The following is a 16221-nucleotide window of genomic DNA, read 5'->3' as shown; positions in this document are numbered from 1 at the left end:
TGGTCTCCTCGCCAGTGTGCCGCCGCGCAACGCTTTGTTTGCCTCCTTGAAGGCAATATTAAAAGGGTTCTGGCGCCGCTGCCTTTGTTTTACATGTGCGCGCCTTCCAATAAAGTTTTTTGACAAACGCCAGCCTTGGATACAGTTTTGGACAAATGGGTAGCATCACAGATGGTAAGAATTTCTTAGAGTTTTGGTAACTATATTTGTTCGTTTACTATGTGGCAAATCAGTACGATTTATTACATCGGTTCCTGACTCAATTTGTGTTTTTGTACACTAAAATGACTCATTACAAGTATGAAATCGAGTTAACATTATGAATCAAAGCTAGTTAGCCATGTGACGTGCTAACCAATAAAACTATGAAAAACAAGCGCTATATAAGTGCAGATCAAACACTAAAATGATTTCGCATATGACGCTTCGTTAACTTCATTACGTGATATTGAAAAATTAAGTATGATTTTGCAAGGCTTTTCTGATGTTCATTATTTAATTGACAATGTTTGGTTGCCAGTACTGCCATGTTTATTCGCTATTTGAATTTTTCTAAACTTTTACACGTCCATAACCTCTTTCATTAGGTTTTAAAAATTGAATAAGCATGTAGGATCTTTCAACATTGCTACTACATGTAGCTTAGCATATTAGCATTGCGTTAGTAACCTCAGGGCTGAACAGTAAGGGTTTTTTATTATTATTTTATTTATTTTTGTTCTGCTGTTCATATTTTTACCTGCCAACATCCACACTGGCCCCAACACAAAATATTTGCATTTTGTATGTGCCAGAATTATTAAAAAAAAAATTCTGGTGACAAAAATATACTACTTTTAAAATTTGCAATAGCTGGAAATTATACAGCTATTATGAACTGCTGGAAAACTGGTTTATGGTGCAAAACGGTACTTATTGGTTTATCATTCTCATAACTTAATACAAACACATATATAAAATCAACAAATGTAATAAGACGTGAGAACGCAGCACTTGCCCATTTTGGGCAGTGATTGTTCCATCAACTGGCTTGAAACTTTCTCACACTGGCTCGAGCCAGCGGGTCATCCTTATTGTTGAGCCCTGAACCTGCAACATCAATTGTTATTAAATTGATTCGTTAGTTAGGCTCAAGCAAGGACCAATTCCTACACTTATTACATTTGGCTCTCCCATTCTTTTTTCTTTTCATTTTGTGGATTTTCTCCCCAATTTGGAATGCCCAATTCCCAATGCACTCTAAATCCTTGTGGTGGCATGGTGACTTGCCTCAATCTGAGGGGCAGAGGATGAATCTCAGTTGCCTCCACTCCTGAGTCTGTCAATCCTCTCATCTTATCACGTGGCTTGTTGATTGCGTTACCGCGGAGACATAGCGCCTGTGGAGGCTTCACACTATTCTCTGTGGAACCAAGCACAACTCGCCCCACTGAGAGCGAGAACCACATTATAGCGACCATGAGGAGGTTAACCCAACGTAACTCTACACACCCTAGGAACCGGGCCAATTGGTTCATTAGGAAGCCTGATTGGAGTCACTCAGCAGAACTTGCGACTCCAGATGTGGTTGTCCGCGTCTTTACGTGCTGAGCTACCCAGGCCCCGTTGGCTCCCCCATTCTTGAATATTTGGTGACATTGATGATGCTCAATCATAATTCTCAAATGGTGTCATCTTAATTCCATTCAGTCTGTTGTGTATCTCTTCATAGATGAGGTTATTCGGAAGCGTCTTCTTATTGATGGAGATGGAGCTGGAGATGACAGACGCATTAATGTACTCATGAAGACATTCACCAAATGGTGCCACTCCAATGTCTCGCCAGACGAAGGGTAATTTAAATGTTAAGACCATCTGTGATCCGGCTTAATAGTAGATTTTAATTCAGATTGGCCCGTTGCCTAGTTTCACTTGGCTATTATTTGAGCAACAAAATTTATGAGCAATTATTTTCAGTAGTTTTAAATTTGTGTCTCTTGCATATCTTCATTTGAATATTGCTGCAGGTTTGTGCAGTATCAAAGGATGCTGACATCTTTAGCTCAGTGTGAATACTCCATGGGAAAGACTCTGCTTGTGTATGACATGAACCTGAAAGAAATGGAGAATTATGAAGAAATCTATGCAGATATTGGTAAAAATGTCCAGTTGTTTTGCTTGTTTTACTTTGTCATGTATTGTCACTAGGGATGCACCAATATAAACAATTTTGACCAATAACGATTTTGACATCAGATCAGTGTTTTTCTTAGGAATGCTTAAAAAATTTACAAAGAGGTACAAATGTGTTTCACTGTTCTAACACTAAAAATTTTACATTGAACATTTGATCTGTTAAACACATGACCGGCCAAAAATTTAAAGAGCGCTACAATGTAAGATGCATACAAGATAAAATAAAATAGACTACATATGATTGATAAGAAAAAGTTCTTGTAGTTTAAAATGCAGCCTTTTAAGGTTTAGTAATCGCAACAGACCAAATTGGAATTTAAATCTTAATTCAACAATCATGCAGCATTAATTAATATTATATAGATATCTCAGAAGTCAAGAGTCTGCTGGTTTCAAAGCATTTTGAATAGTTTCCCTCATCATGTATCCTATAGGTAAGTGCTGCTTTCACAGCTGTCACGTCTGTTTATGCCAGTTTTTCCGCATTAACGTGAAACTGAGAGAATTCAAATGAAGTATTACATGTTCTTAGGAGTGCTAACCCTTCTAAATATCGTGGCTTTTGTTATATCTGCATTGTGCATTTCAATTCACTAAGTTTTTACAAAGTGTGTTACAGATTAATTATAAATAAACCATCGGTTTTTCATATCAGCGTATTCATGCTTTTTACAGATATGCCGATAGTTTTAATTTGGTCAATAATTGGCTGATACTTCGGTGCATCCGTAATTGTTACTACTTGTTGACTTGTTTGCATAGCAAAATTCTCTTGTTTCCCAATATAGGGAAAAGTATTACATCAGCACATGAAAAGATTGTAGAGTGCAAAAAAGAAATCCTGAGAGCAAAAAGGATACGCAAAAATCGTCAAGGTGAGATGATCCCTAGATACAGTCATACAGCTCCTTTCATCACTGATTTCGGATTTCTATAACTCAAACTGTCTCATTTTTAGAGTATGATGCTTTGGCCAGAGTTATCAAACAACATCCAGACAGACATGAGACCTTAAAGTAAGTTTGCTTAAGCAATTTCTTGTTAGGTCATAGCACAGCTGCTGTAAACTGCTGTTATGTTTAAACACAGTTTCTTGTTATTAATTGATTGATCAAGCTTGCATAGCTGTTTTATTACTTATGTTTGTTTTCAAAATGTGAAGAGAGCACCAGAACATTATCAGGGGACTGAGGGGAGGTGCAAATAATGATCAATTCAAGTAAAGCTACAAATATAAAACGTATATGTATTTATTCAAAGGGAACTGAAAATGAATAGTAGTAATAATCAAATATTTCTTAGCTTATTAAGCCCTAGTTGTGCCTCCCATAAATTCATGCAAGTGCTCTGCTTCTGTAGGTGTATTTGCACTAGGTTTGCGTGGTATATCATTTCTAATGAAATATCACGATTACAACATCCTGTCGCTAATCCCTCTACCATACTACAGTATGTTGCTATTAGCAAAATTTTACAGGATGTGTAATTTTTTTAGATTAAATCAATGACAGTTTGGCAACTAAGATCATTTAAATCTCGAAATGGCCAAGTGTGATCATTAAACAGCAAAAGTATGTAATTTAATTAAATAATAAACAGTCTGCATGCGCTGTGAACATTAGAATGGACGAGAGGTGCAGCTGTGATCCCTGACAACTACCCCACACACATACACATATATATATATATATATATATATATATATATGTATATGTATAAGTATCTCACAAAAGTGAGTACACTCCTCACATTTTTGTAAATATTTGATACCTTTTCATGTGACAACACTGAAGAAATGACACTTTCCTACAATGTAAAGTAGTGAGTGTACAGCTTGTATAACAGTGTAAATTTGCTGTCCCCTCAAAATAACTCAACACACAGCCATTAATGTCTAAACCGCTGGCAACAAAAGTGAGTACACCCCTAAGTAAAAATGTCCAAATTGGGCCCAATTAGCCATTTTCCCTCCCCGGTGTCATGTGACTCGTTAGTGTTACAAGGTCTCAGGTGTGAATGGGGAGCAGGTGTGTTAAATTTGGTGTCATCGCTCTCACACTCCCTCATACTGGTCACTGGAAGTTCAACATGGCAAAGAACTCTCTGAAGATCTGAAAAAATAATTGTTGCTCTACATAAAGATGGCCTAGGCTATAAGAAGATTGCCAAGACCCTGACACTAAGCTACAGCATGGTGGCCAAGACCATACAGCGGTTTAACAGGACAGGTTCCACTCAGAACAGGCCTCGCCATGGTCAACCAAAGAAGTTGAGTGCATGTGCTCCGCGTCATATCCAGAGGTTGTCTTTGGGAAATAGACGTATGAGTGCTGCAGAGGTTGAAGGGGTGGGGGGTCAGCCTGTCAGTGCTCAGACAATACGTTGCACACTGCATCAAATTGGTCTGCATGACTATTGTCCCAGAAGGAAGCGTCTACTAAATATGATGCACAAGAAAGCCCGCAAACAGTTTGCTGAAGACAAGCAGACTAAGGATATGGATTACTGGAACCATGACCTGTGGTCTGATGAGACAAAGATAAACTTATTTGGTTCGGATGGTGTCAAGTGTGTGTGTGTGTGTGTGTGTGGCGGAAACCAGGTGTGGAGTACAAAGACAAGTGTGTGTGTCTTACCTACACTCAAGCATGGTGGTGGGAGTGTCATAGTCTGGGGCTGCATGAGTGCTGCCGGCACTGAAAAGCTACAGTTCATTGAGGGAACCATGAATGCCAACATGTACTGTGACATACTGAAGACGAGCATGATCCCCTCCCTTCGGAGACTGGGCCGCAGGGCAGTATTCCAGCATGATAACTACCCCAAACACACCTCTAAGATGACCACTGCCTTGCTAGTGAAGGTGATGGACTGGCCAAGCATGTCTCCAGACCTAAACCCTATTGAGTATCTGTGGGGCATCCTCAAATGGAAGGTGGAGGAGCACAAGGTCTCTAACATCCACCAGCTTCGTGATGTCATCATGGAGGAGTGGAAGAGGACTCCAGTGGCAACCTGTGAAGCTCTGTGAACTCCATTCTCAAGAGGGTTAAAGCAGTGCTTGAAAATAATTGTGGCCACACAAAATATTGACACTTTGGGCCCAATTTGGACATTTTCACTTAGGTGTGTACTCACTTTTGTTGCCAGCGGTTTAGACATTAATGGCTGTGTGTGTTATTTTGAGGGGACCGCAAATTTACACTGTTATACAAGCTGTACATTCACTACTTTACATTGTAGCAAAGTGTCATTTCTTCAGTGTTGTCACATGGAAAGATACAATCAAATATTTAAAAAATGTGAGGGGTGTACTCACTTTTGTGAGATACTGTATAGTGAAGTCAGAAGTTTACATACATTTTTTAACCACTTCACAGATTTCATATTAGCAAATTATACTTTCAAATTATAAAGTTGATTAGGACATCTACTTTGTGCATGACAACATGAGTCATTTTTCCAACAATTGTTTACAGACAGATTGTTTAACTTTTAATTGACTATCACAAATCTAGCCTGTCAGAACTTTATACACAATACGATAACTGATTATTTTTTTTTTTGTGGACCTCCGCAAGTCTGGTTTATCCTTTGGAGTAATTTCCAAACACCTTAAGGTACCACATTCATCTGTACAAACAATAGTATGCAAGTAATCACCACGGGACCATGCCATCATACCGCTCAGGAAGTAGACGTATTCTGTCTACTTGAGATTAACGTAGTTGGGTGCGAAATGTGCAGATCAATCCCAGGACAACAGCGAAGGACCTTTTGTAAGTAAAGTATCTATATCCACAGTAAAGTCCTATATAGACATAACCTGAAAGTCTGCACTGCAAGGAAGAAGCCACAGCTCCAAAACTGCCATTTAAAAGCCATACTACTGTTTGAAAGTGCACATGGGGACAAAGATCTTACTTTTTGTAGAAATGGCCTCTGGTCTGATGAAAAAAAAAATTAACTGTTTGGCCATAATGATTATCATTATGTTAGGAGGAAAAAGAGTGGGGATTGCAAGCCGAAGAACACCATCCCAACTGTGAAGCATGGGGGTGGCAGCAGCATTTTGTTGGGGGTGCTTTGCTGCAGGAGGGACTGGTGCACTTCCCAGAAAAGATGGCATCATGAGGAAGGAAAAATTATGTGGATATATTGAAGCAACATCTCAAGACATCAGCCATGAATTAAAGCTCGGTCGCACCTGGGTCTTCCAAATGGACAATAACCCCAAGCATACCTCCAAAGTTGTGGCAAATTGGCTTAAGGACAACAAAGTCAATGCATTGATGTGGCCATCGCAAAGCCTTTCTATCGGTCTGATAGGAAATCTGTGGGCAGAACTGAAAAAACATGTGCGAGCAAGGAGGCCTACAAACCTGACTCAGTTACACCAGTTCTGTCTGGAGGAATGGGCCAAAATTCCAGCAACTTATTGTGAGAAGCTTGTGGAAGGCTACCCAAAATGTTTGACCAAAGTTAAACAATTTAAAGGCAATGCTCCCAAATATGAATAAATTGTATGTAAACTTCTGACCCACTGGGAATGTGATGAAAGAAATAAAAGCTGAAATAAACAATTCTCTACTATTATTCTGACATTTCACATTCTTAAAATAAAGTAGTGATCCTAACTGACATTAGGCAGGGAATGTTTTCTAATATTTAAATGTCAGGAATTGTGAAAAACTGATGTATTTTGCTAAGGTGTATGTAAACTTCTGACTTCAACTGTAAGTTTTGTTAGAGGTGAGGCCCAAAACCCCTGTATTACTTGGTCCACTGTGTATTAGATCAATAGTTTATTGGCCCACCATCTTTTAAATTGCTATTGTGATCTTATTTCTGCAGACGGCTTGAGGCTTTAGACAAAGAGCTCCAACAGCTTTCACGGACCAAAGAGAATGTGGAGGACAAGGTGAGGGAAAAATGTATTTATTTTTTAAATGTATACTATGCCATAAACATCAATATTAACTCTAATCTCTCTCTTATCTGTCTTCAGTTGGAGCTTCGTAAGAAACAGTTCCATGTCCTTCTCACCACCATCCAGGAACTTCAGCAGACTTTAGAGAGTAAGTCCGAAAAAGACCTGTGCTGTTTTCCAAGGCAGGATAACAGAATGAGGCTAAGAGAAGCATATTAATACTGATCCTAGACTGTACTTCAGTTGCCAACTGTCCTTTTTAGTTCAAATCAGGTGTAGGCCTTTTGTTAACCAAGGCCTCTGCTGAATAAACAATCCCTCAGTGATACAGGATTTGTTTTACTTGAAAGTCTAATGGTAAATAGTATTGATCCACCGGTAGTCTAGTCTTGCAGAGCCAGACTTTATACTATTGGCATTAACTTTGGTCCACTTTGCAACTTTTTCTGGCTAGAACCACACACTTGGGCCAGAAGAAACCGTCTAGTCTCATGAAGTGACCAGCTACAGGTTTTGTTGTTACATACACTTTGGAGCATATAAATCTGAAATTGATGATGCCACAGTAATAGATGGCATGTAAAGACACTCAAAGCAGGGCTCCAGACTGCGACTAAAATGGTTGCAAAATAATTGATTGCAACAATTTAAAATCTAGTCACCATTGGTAACAGTCGGATTGTGTGCGTTCATATGCAGTTTCGTCAGATATCATACATATTTATTATTGAATTGTTATTGAATACATCTTTAGAGCACGCACCACCAATGTGTCTCGCGGCGCTTTTTGACCCATTCTGCGTGAGACAGTCATGTCCAAATTACTTTTGAACTGCGTCTTTTTCATGAATCACCCGAAAAGAACAGAGGGTATGAACTCTGGGGCTGTGTCTGAAACGTAGGCAGCTGCCTAATCAGTTAATGGTTTAACTGACAGCTGTTTTGAATGATTGGATCACTTAAGGAAACTGGTCTCTGAACCGTTTGAAAAGCACCTTATTTTCATCCCGCCTCTGTACACAGCCTCCGAAGACAGCATTTTCCTGGATTTGGATGCAGCTGCTTTTTTTTTTTTACACAGCCAGGAAAGTTATTTGACATAATATAATGGTGCTGTATGGTTTATGTATGTAATGCCCTCATGTGGACTAAGGAAACAACATTAATTTAAAAAAATTCAGCTGACTTTAAAATTAAAATATTGGAATTTTTAAAATATTTAAGGTAAAAATTAGAACTGTTTCTCTGCTCAATTCACAGCCCTACTAGTGACTAGCCAACTCTTGCTGTTTAAGTGTACATTTTGCATCAGACAGTTCTTGTGGGCAGCCCATGGGCATGCCGTCTGAGACTACCAGCTGTAGCTTGATGTCACAGCCCATGAATTCACAGCCATCCCAGTACTGCATGGTCTAAATTAATGTTTTCTAATTTTATTTTTTAGATGATGAGAAGATGGAAAATGATGATTCCCAGGAAAGCCAAATGGAAAGTGGAGACTAGGCATTTGTGTTTTTCCAGTTTTTCTGGTTTCGATTGTTTGGATGATATCTTATTATCCCGTTATTTGCCATGTGTTCCAAAACAGTCTTTTTTTTTTTTTCAAATTTTAATGTCATTTTATTTTGAAGTTTACAGTTGATTGTGTACAGTTTTACGATTGGCATGACACAATAAAGTTATTTTACAAACTGGATCTTTGGATTTAATTTAAGCACTGTCCTGCTTCGATAAGTCACCTCTAGCAGAGTGAAATAAATGTATACATTTAGGGTCAGATAACTAGCTTTAAACTTATTGTTAATGAACAGAATATGAAGGGAATTAATGATGTTCAACTTTGCCATTTCACTGAATTACATAGGCTTTGCCCCTTTAAACCAGCAGATGTCGCTGCTGTCACATAGTTTAACACGACTGACTGAAAGTACAAGATTATGAGACAAATGAGGCATTTGAAGGATTCTTTATCTTTCAAGGATGTTTTTAAAAATATATATATATGTAAAGGTTTCCAATTAATATCATTCATATACTCACCTTTACCATGAATAAGTTATTTCATGAATGAGTTTAGCCTCCATGTAATTTTATTTATCTATTGTCGGTCTGTGAAGGATTTTAATATATTTGATGGCAAGGGTTAAACACTAACAGGATGACATTTGCCCTTCCAAAATCACTGTTGTTGAAAGCAACTAAGAAAGCTAATAGAAATGGAAGAGATGGACATGTGTGAGGTATTTACAGTCAATTTTCATATTAATTTAATATAAAATCCTTTTTTATTTTTTTTTATTTTAATGTTCACCATAACGTGATTTTTAAATGGATAATTTATAGATAGTACTGGTTGTTAGAATACTGTTGGTTTATACATAATTATTCAATAACCTCCTGAGACCACGCATCCACATGTGTGGACATTACGTTCTGGCTTCACTATAGGCTATGCATATTACATTTCATATAAACCAACTGATCTCAGCTCAGAAGATTCTAGGCTGTCATTAAAGGGTTAATCTTTTGACACCTAGTCATGTGACAATACAACATGGCGCCGATCTCAGCTGAGTTTGTCTTTTTGTAAGAAACCTTTAAGTATTTACGTTGAAATCTTTTTGAGTCAGAGTCTATAGTTTCATCCGATATACCATTTTAATGATTTATCGCAAAATGGCATGCTGTTAAACACTATGACCCCATTGTGGACTTTATGCTCATTTTCTTAAAATATCCTATATTCACTGTGCATTATCACATTTTGAATCAATGGATTCATCCTAAAGCTGGGAAAATTTTGCTTTCAGAGGCTGCATATGGATTTAGGATGAAAATAAGGTGCATTTCAAGCTGTTCTGAGACCAGTGCAGACAGACAACACACTGGAGGATAAGTCAGTCCCTAATTAGGGAGCATCCTATAGCTTTCCTATGCACCCAAGTGCATTCACTCCTAACATCTGGTTAAAAGTTTAGTTTTAGGCTGCAGATGATGTTACAATTGTAATCGGTACATTGATTAGTCCTGCTGTCCACATATGTGGACATCTATTTTTAGTATTTCTTTTACTTTTTTTTTTTTTTTGCATGTTTCTTAGGGGCTACTAGTTACAAATCAAAAACAGAAATGGAAAATGTATAAATTATATAACTCATAAATTATTCAGACTATGTATTGCTCAAATCAACAGAAAGATGAAATCAAAAGAGACAGGCTGAATTTTTCATGTCAGCACCTCTTTTCTACATTATTTCACATAAAACTGATACAATGTTGGCCAGTTCTGCCATGTCAAAATAAGAACCAAATCTTCATTATCTGTTTCATTCAACACAAACCCTGTGTACAATATCCGATACTTCCACAAACAAATTGCAGCTAAGCTATGCTGCTCTGAATGCACAGCGATAGATGTAGAGAAGCGTATTAAGCATTCTGCCATATCCTATGTCTAATCCGAAGTCCCAGACGTCAGCTTGAGAGCTCAGGATCCCCGTGTTAAAATGTCTACAGCAGCCAAATAAGTCGTCCTGCCTGAACAAAATGCAGATTGGCTCTCAAGAAGACACATGGGAGCCTTATAACTCAGACTCAGAGATAAAGATTGAAAACTTTGTTTCTTCAGGTAAACAAAACTTTCCCAGCATACTCTCACTCGTTGTCATCTGGGATGCTTTTGCTCTTTGATGTTTGCCTGAGGTCGCCAGTGATAATGGGCCAATCATACACTTAAATGTCACAAGGTTCGGAAATGGAACACAGTTTCACTATGTGTCAGTGTTATGATGTTTTTCATTCAATGGAGAACATTATTTAGTCTGGGTGGACGTATGGGCAAATGCAAGATGCAGATTTTCTGCCATGCAATGTGCTGGGATAACTTAAAAACATCCTAATGTGCATGCTTTGAAAGCTGTTGTTAGTATGTGTTATAGCTACAAAGGAATTTGAAATTGTTACTATACTATACTACTTTTTCTATCCTAAATTTTAAGATTATGTTTCTAGGTCACAAATCAAATAAACACATTTGTGATGTTAACTACACTAAAATTGTTCTTTGGCTGAACTTCAGTTGTGGACAGTGGTTCCATGTGTTTGAAATTCGTTTTCTTAATTTAAAATTACTATGAAATCTCAACACAAACACTTTGTGTCGAAAGGGCCTAGTTGATTTGGGCACACCCAACAAAAATGTCAATGTAACAAAAATAAATATTTTATTTCTTTATGTACTAACAAAACATTAAATACTAAAAAGTGTCCCGCTTTATGTTCATCTTGCACAAAAACACAGAAAATAACACTTTATTTTAACATTTAATCACAATAACACCACAAAAATTATTTATGTTGTCCCAACTTAAATGGATTAAGTAAACTTCCTTTTTACAAATTTAATTGGATAGAATGCAATTAAGTTGTGCCAAAATGTTCTAGAATAGTGTTGCTTTAGTTTTAATTAAGTATATCGAACAAGCGGCAAAAATTATAATTTGTTTTGATGAATGTTAACTCCATACAAACAGTCAGATTTCCTTTGCTTCCATTAAGGCACACAATATGGTCTTCTGAACATTCTCAAATCAACTTCTGGGGTCCATGCCAGCTCATGTGCATGCTGTCTCTAAAGCAAAAGCTTGGCATATCAAATATTAAGAAATTATGACATTCATGTTGATTCTCCATCTCAACATTTCACGCAAATTGCTATGCTAACAATATAATTTGTAATGTTAAAATGGTAATACATTAGAATAAAATAGTTATTTTATTTCTATGGCTAGGTAAATGACCAAAGGTCACAAAACTAATCTATTTTGTGCCTGTGCTTCTTACTCCAAACACTATCTAACTCCGTCTTTCTCTCCAACTCTATGCACTTTAACTTTTTTCCCCAGTATGAATTTCCAATGCAACTCCAGGTGGTCATATTCTTCCTTTCTGAAAGATAGAGCTCTTCTCCCTGAGTGACTATAACATGCCATGACACATCTTTCCATTGCTATGGTAACGGCACTGAGGTGTACATGAAAATAAGTCAAACCAATTTGCTGTAACACAGAAATATTACATCAGGACTAGGTTAGAATGGCCCGCCATTGGCAATCCATTCACCCACTTGGGCATATTACACTATGTGAAGTACCCATGGTTTGCATGTCGCGAGCTGTGTATCAATTAACTTCTTCACCAACAGAGAATCATACATTAAAAGTGCATGAAAACCTCAATTGTAAATCTGGGATTCAAAATCTAAGTTAAATATGAAATAAGCAAAGCTTTAGGAGTTCAAACATGTTTAAATAAATCAAGTTTATGTGATAAAATGAATAAGAGATATTTAAGATTCTGCACTAGGTCACTAATCAAATAAGCAAATTTCTGACATTGATCATGCTAACTCTTTTGTACAAAAAGGTCAGACATCCTTGCTTCCACTGAAGCACACAAGCAGCTCTTTTGAACATTCTCAAATCCTGTTGGAATATCATGGATCATCAGAAAAATGCAAAATACAATCATTAGTCTCATACTTTTCGACCCCACTCAGAGCTTGCATGCTTATATAATATTTAAGATGGATATGGAATGGGTAGACAGATTTATCGTCCATATGGAGTGGTGTCAGCATGAGGCATGACTCAGGCTTCCATTAGGAACTTCATAAAAAACATGGCAGTGACATTTATTTTGGTGTGAAACAGAATAGGAACTGTCACCACATATCTTCTATAAGCAGCAAGGTTTGTGAGAAACAAGACATACAGTGCAGTTCAACATGGAAAAGGGAATATTGTATAAGAGACTGGTATATTGCACTCTGTATGAGCAGTTGTCTGCTACTGATCAATTTAGACCTGATTACTAACTTTTTACTACTGACACAGGCAGATTCCACTGTTTAGCTACCAAATCTGTTTAAATAATATAATAATAATGAATAATAATAGTTCCTAGAACAGAAAACTATAAAGTGTGTGGCATTCTACCATACCGCTCTGAATATTTCTTTAGAATATATGTATACAAGAGAAAGCAGCTCTATTGAAAATACTAAACCAGAACACTTGCGATCAACTTAATACATTTATGTTTGAAATAAGAGCATAATTATATTGTGTAAAGTCCAAGTGATATTCAACACAGTCATCAAAAATGATATGATCACATTGCTATGAAATAATCAAATTGATTCAGAGTTCTAATGGATGGTGTTCACTCAATGTAATTTTTACTGCATGCTCAATTAACTTATTTAAAATGATCTAATGCAACAAATATTTTTAGCATTTGGTCTCAACTTGATTTCATTGTGTACAATTCATCATTGTTGTTGATTACGGCATGCATTCATCGTGGCATTGTTGCGACAACCTTATGCAACTTCACAACATTTAATTCCATCCAGAGTTGCATGCATTTTTGGCCGAGATCTTGTTTGATGATGACAGAGTCTAACCACTCTGCAAAGTCTTCTCCAGCACATACAAAAGACTTTCAATGGTTGGGTTTAAGGTCAAGGCTCTGTGGTGGCCAATTAATGCTTCCTCATGCTCCCTGAACCACCCTTTCACAATTTGAGCCCAATGAATCTTAGCATTGTCGTCCTGGAATGTGCCCGTGCCATCAGGGAAGAATTGATGGGATAACCTGGTAATTCAGTACATTCAGGTAGTCAACTGACTTCATTTTATTGTTGCATAACTTTTGCTGAGCCTAGACCTGACCAATTGAAGCAACCCCAGATCATAACACTGCTTCCAGAGGCTTGTACAGTTGGCACTATGCTAATGAGGCATCGCATCATGAGCTTCCCTTCTTACCCGGATCACTTTGAAATAGGGTACATCTGGATTCATCTCCACAGTCCAATCTTTATACTCCCTAGCAAATTGAAGTTGTTTTTTTCCAATTATTCTCACTAACAAGTGGCATTCTTGTGAACACAGAGCTGTTAATCCCAATTCTGTAAGTTATCTTTGCATTGTGCATGTGGAAATGCTCTTACTTTCAATATTAAACATAGTCATGATTTCTACTGTCGATTTTTTACGAAACGACTTCAGGCATTTTAGTGATCTCTGATCACGATCATTCAAGATTTTTTTCCGACAGCATTTCTTCCACAAAGCTGATGGATCACCACTATCCTTCCAGGTTTTAATAATGCGTTGGACAGTTCTTAACACAATTCCAGTGATTTCAGCAATCTCCTTAGTTGTTTTCTTTGCTTGATGCAGGCCAATAATTGGCCCCTTCTGAAACACAGTAACATCTTTTCCACAATCACTGGATACATCTTCTGACATGGTTGTTTAAGAAATGAGAAGCTACACACTGCATCAGTTATGGTTAAAAGGATTGTTGCAGCTGAAACATATTAATCACTGCAATAATTATCCAATCATAGGCTCTTAAGTATCTGCTCATGTAAATCCAAACGGCAACTTTTGTTTTGGCCAGGCTGTGTATCTGTCAAGTTACAGGGATATTTTATATGTGGTGTTCAAAAAGATTACTTACAGCACCTTTAAGCATGGTGAACAAAATATAACTCAATGCTGAGTAAAGAGGAAACATCTAGACAAACGTGAAAACTCATTAAATCAATGAGTAGTCCGGTATGTTTAGTCCAGAGGAATGTATAATATCTTTATTGGCATTGCACAAAATGCATCAAAGCATACACACTCACTGATTGAAAATGCTAATATATCAAGACACATTGAAATGCAACGGCAATCAGAACAAGAACATTACTGGGGTGTTTTCTTCTTGTTTTATAGTATTTGTGTTTAATAAAAATCATGCATTTTAAATGAACCAGAAAATAGAAGTAAATATATATGACTGCTGGGAATGTAATCATGGATTGTATTTATTATAGTACAAGGATTAATACCTTGCATTTAAATCACCTTGTGATCATAAAGGCCTATGAATAGACAATATGACCCTTTTTGTAAGGAAAAAAAATAATTAATTATATGCAGTTTAAGTAAGGTTATTATGGCACAAATCCATGCAGTTCATCAAAACAGTTTAAACATTAGAAAGCCATATAAATGTGGACCACATATTTTAATTAACGCAATAGTGCAAACACAATGACCACTTGCATTACATTATTCAGGGGAACAAACAGTTGTCTAACATCTATACTAACAAAATAATTCAAAAGTATGTTTTCTGTAATACAGTGAGGGAAAAAAGTATTTGATCCCCTGCTGATAATGTATGTTTGCCCACTGACAAACAAATGATCAGTCTATAATTTTAATGGTAGGTTAATTTGAACAGTGAGAGACAGAATAACAACAAAATAAATCCAGAAAAATGCTTGTCAAAAATGTTATAAATTGAATTGCATTTTAATGAGGGAAATAAGTATTCGACCCCTCTGCAAAACATGACTTAGTACTTGGTGGCAAAACCCTTGTTGGCAATCACAGAGGTCAGACGTTTCTTGTAGTTGGCCACCAGGTTTGCACACGTCTCAGGAGGGATTTTGTCCCACTCCTCTTTGCAGATCTTCTCCAAGTCATTAAGGTTTCGAGGCTGACGTTTGGGAACTCGAACCTTCAGCTCCCTCCACAGATTTTCTATGGGATTAAGGTCTGGAGACTGGCTAGGCCACTCCAGGACCTTAATGTGCTTCTTCTTGAGCCACTCCTTTGTTGCCTTGGCTGTGTTTTTTGGGTCATTGTCATGCTGGAATACCCATCCACGACCCATTTTCAATGCCCTGGGTGAGGGAAGGAGGTTCTCACCCAAAATTTGACGGTACATGGCCCCGTCCATGATTGATGCGGTGAAATTGTCCGTTGTCCGGTGGGGATGGTGTTCTTGGGGTCATAGGCAGCATTCCTCCTCCTCCAAACATGGCGAGTTGAGTTGATGCCAAAGAGCTCGATTTTGGTCTCATCTGACCACAACACTTCCACCCAGTTCTCCTCTGAATCATTCAGATGTTCATTGGCAAACTTTAGATGGGCCTGTACATGTGATTTCTTGAGCAGGGGAACCTTGCGGGCACTGCAGGATTTCAGTCCTTCACGGCGTAGTGTGTTACCAATTGTTTTCTTGGTGACTATGGTTCTGGCTGCCTT

General features: G+C 37.5%; 1 protein-coding gene across 1 annotated transcript; it reads left to right on the top strand.

The window, feature by feature from the left end:
- thoc7 (THO complex 7) lies at positions 1 to 8795 on the top strand. Its single transcript, XM_052100918.1, has 8 exons — positions 1 to 174; positions 1712 to 1832; positions 2007 to 2134; positions 2964 to 3050; positions 3134 to 3191; positions 7030 to 7096; positions 7184 to 7253; positions 8550 to 8795. Exons 1-8 carry the CDS (start codon positions 156 to 158, stop codon positions 8606 to 8608), a joined length of 609 nt encoding a protein of 202 aa, XP_051956878.1. The 5' UTR covers positions 1 to 155; the 3' UTR covers positions 8609 to 8795.
- The last annotated feature ends 7426 nt before the right edge of the window (positions 8796 to 16221 follow it).

This window comes from Xyrauchen texanus, chromosome 32 (genome assembly GCF_025860055.1).
Source record: "Xyrauchen texanus isolate HMW12.3.18 chromosome 32, RBS_HiC_50CHRs, whole genome shotgun sequence".
Classification (NCBI taxonomy): Eukaryota; Metazoa; Chordata; class Actinopteri; order Cypriniformes; family Catostomidae; genus Xyrauchen; species Xyrauchen texanus.
The sequence above is the reverse complement of the archived record's forward strand: the minus strand, read 5'-3'. Positions and strand labels throughout refer to the sequence as shown.

Coding starts and splice junctions, on each gene's coding strand:
- thoc7 (XM_052100918.1), top strand. Junction 2,135..2,963: donor AGAAATCTATGCAGATATTG/GTAAAAATGTCC, acceptor TTCCCAATATAG/GGAAAAGTATTACATCAGCA. Junction 7,097..7,183: donor AAGAGAATGTGGAGGACAAG/GTGAGGGAAAAA, acceptor ATCTGTCTTCAG/TTGGAGCTTCGTAAGAAACA.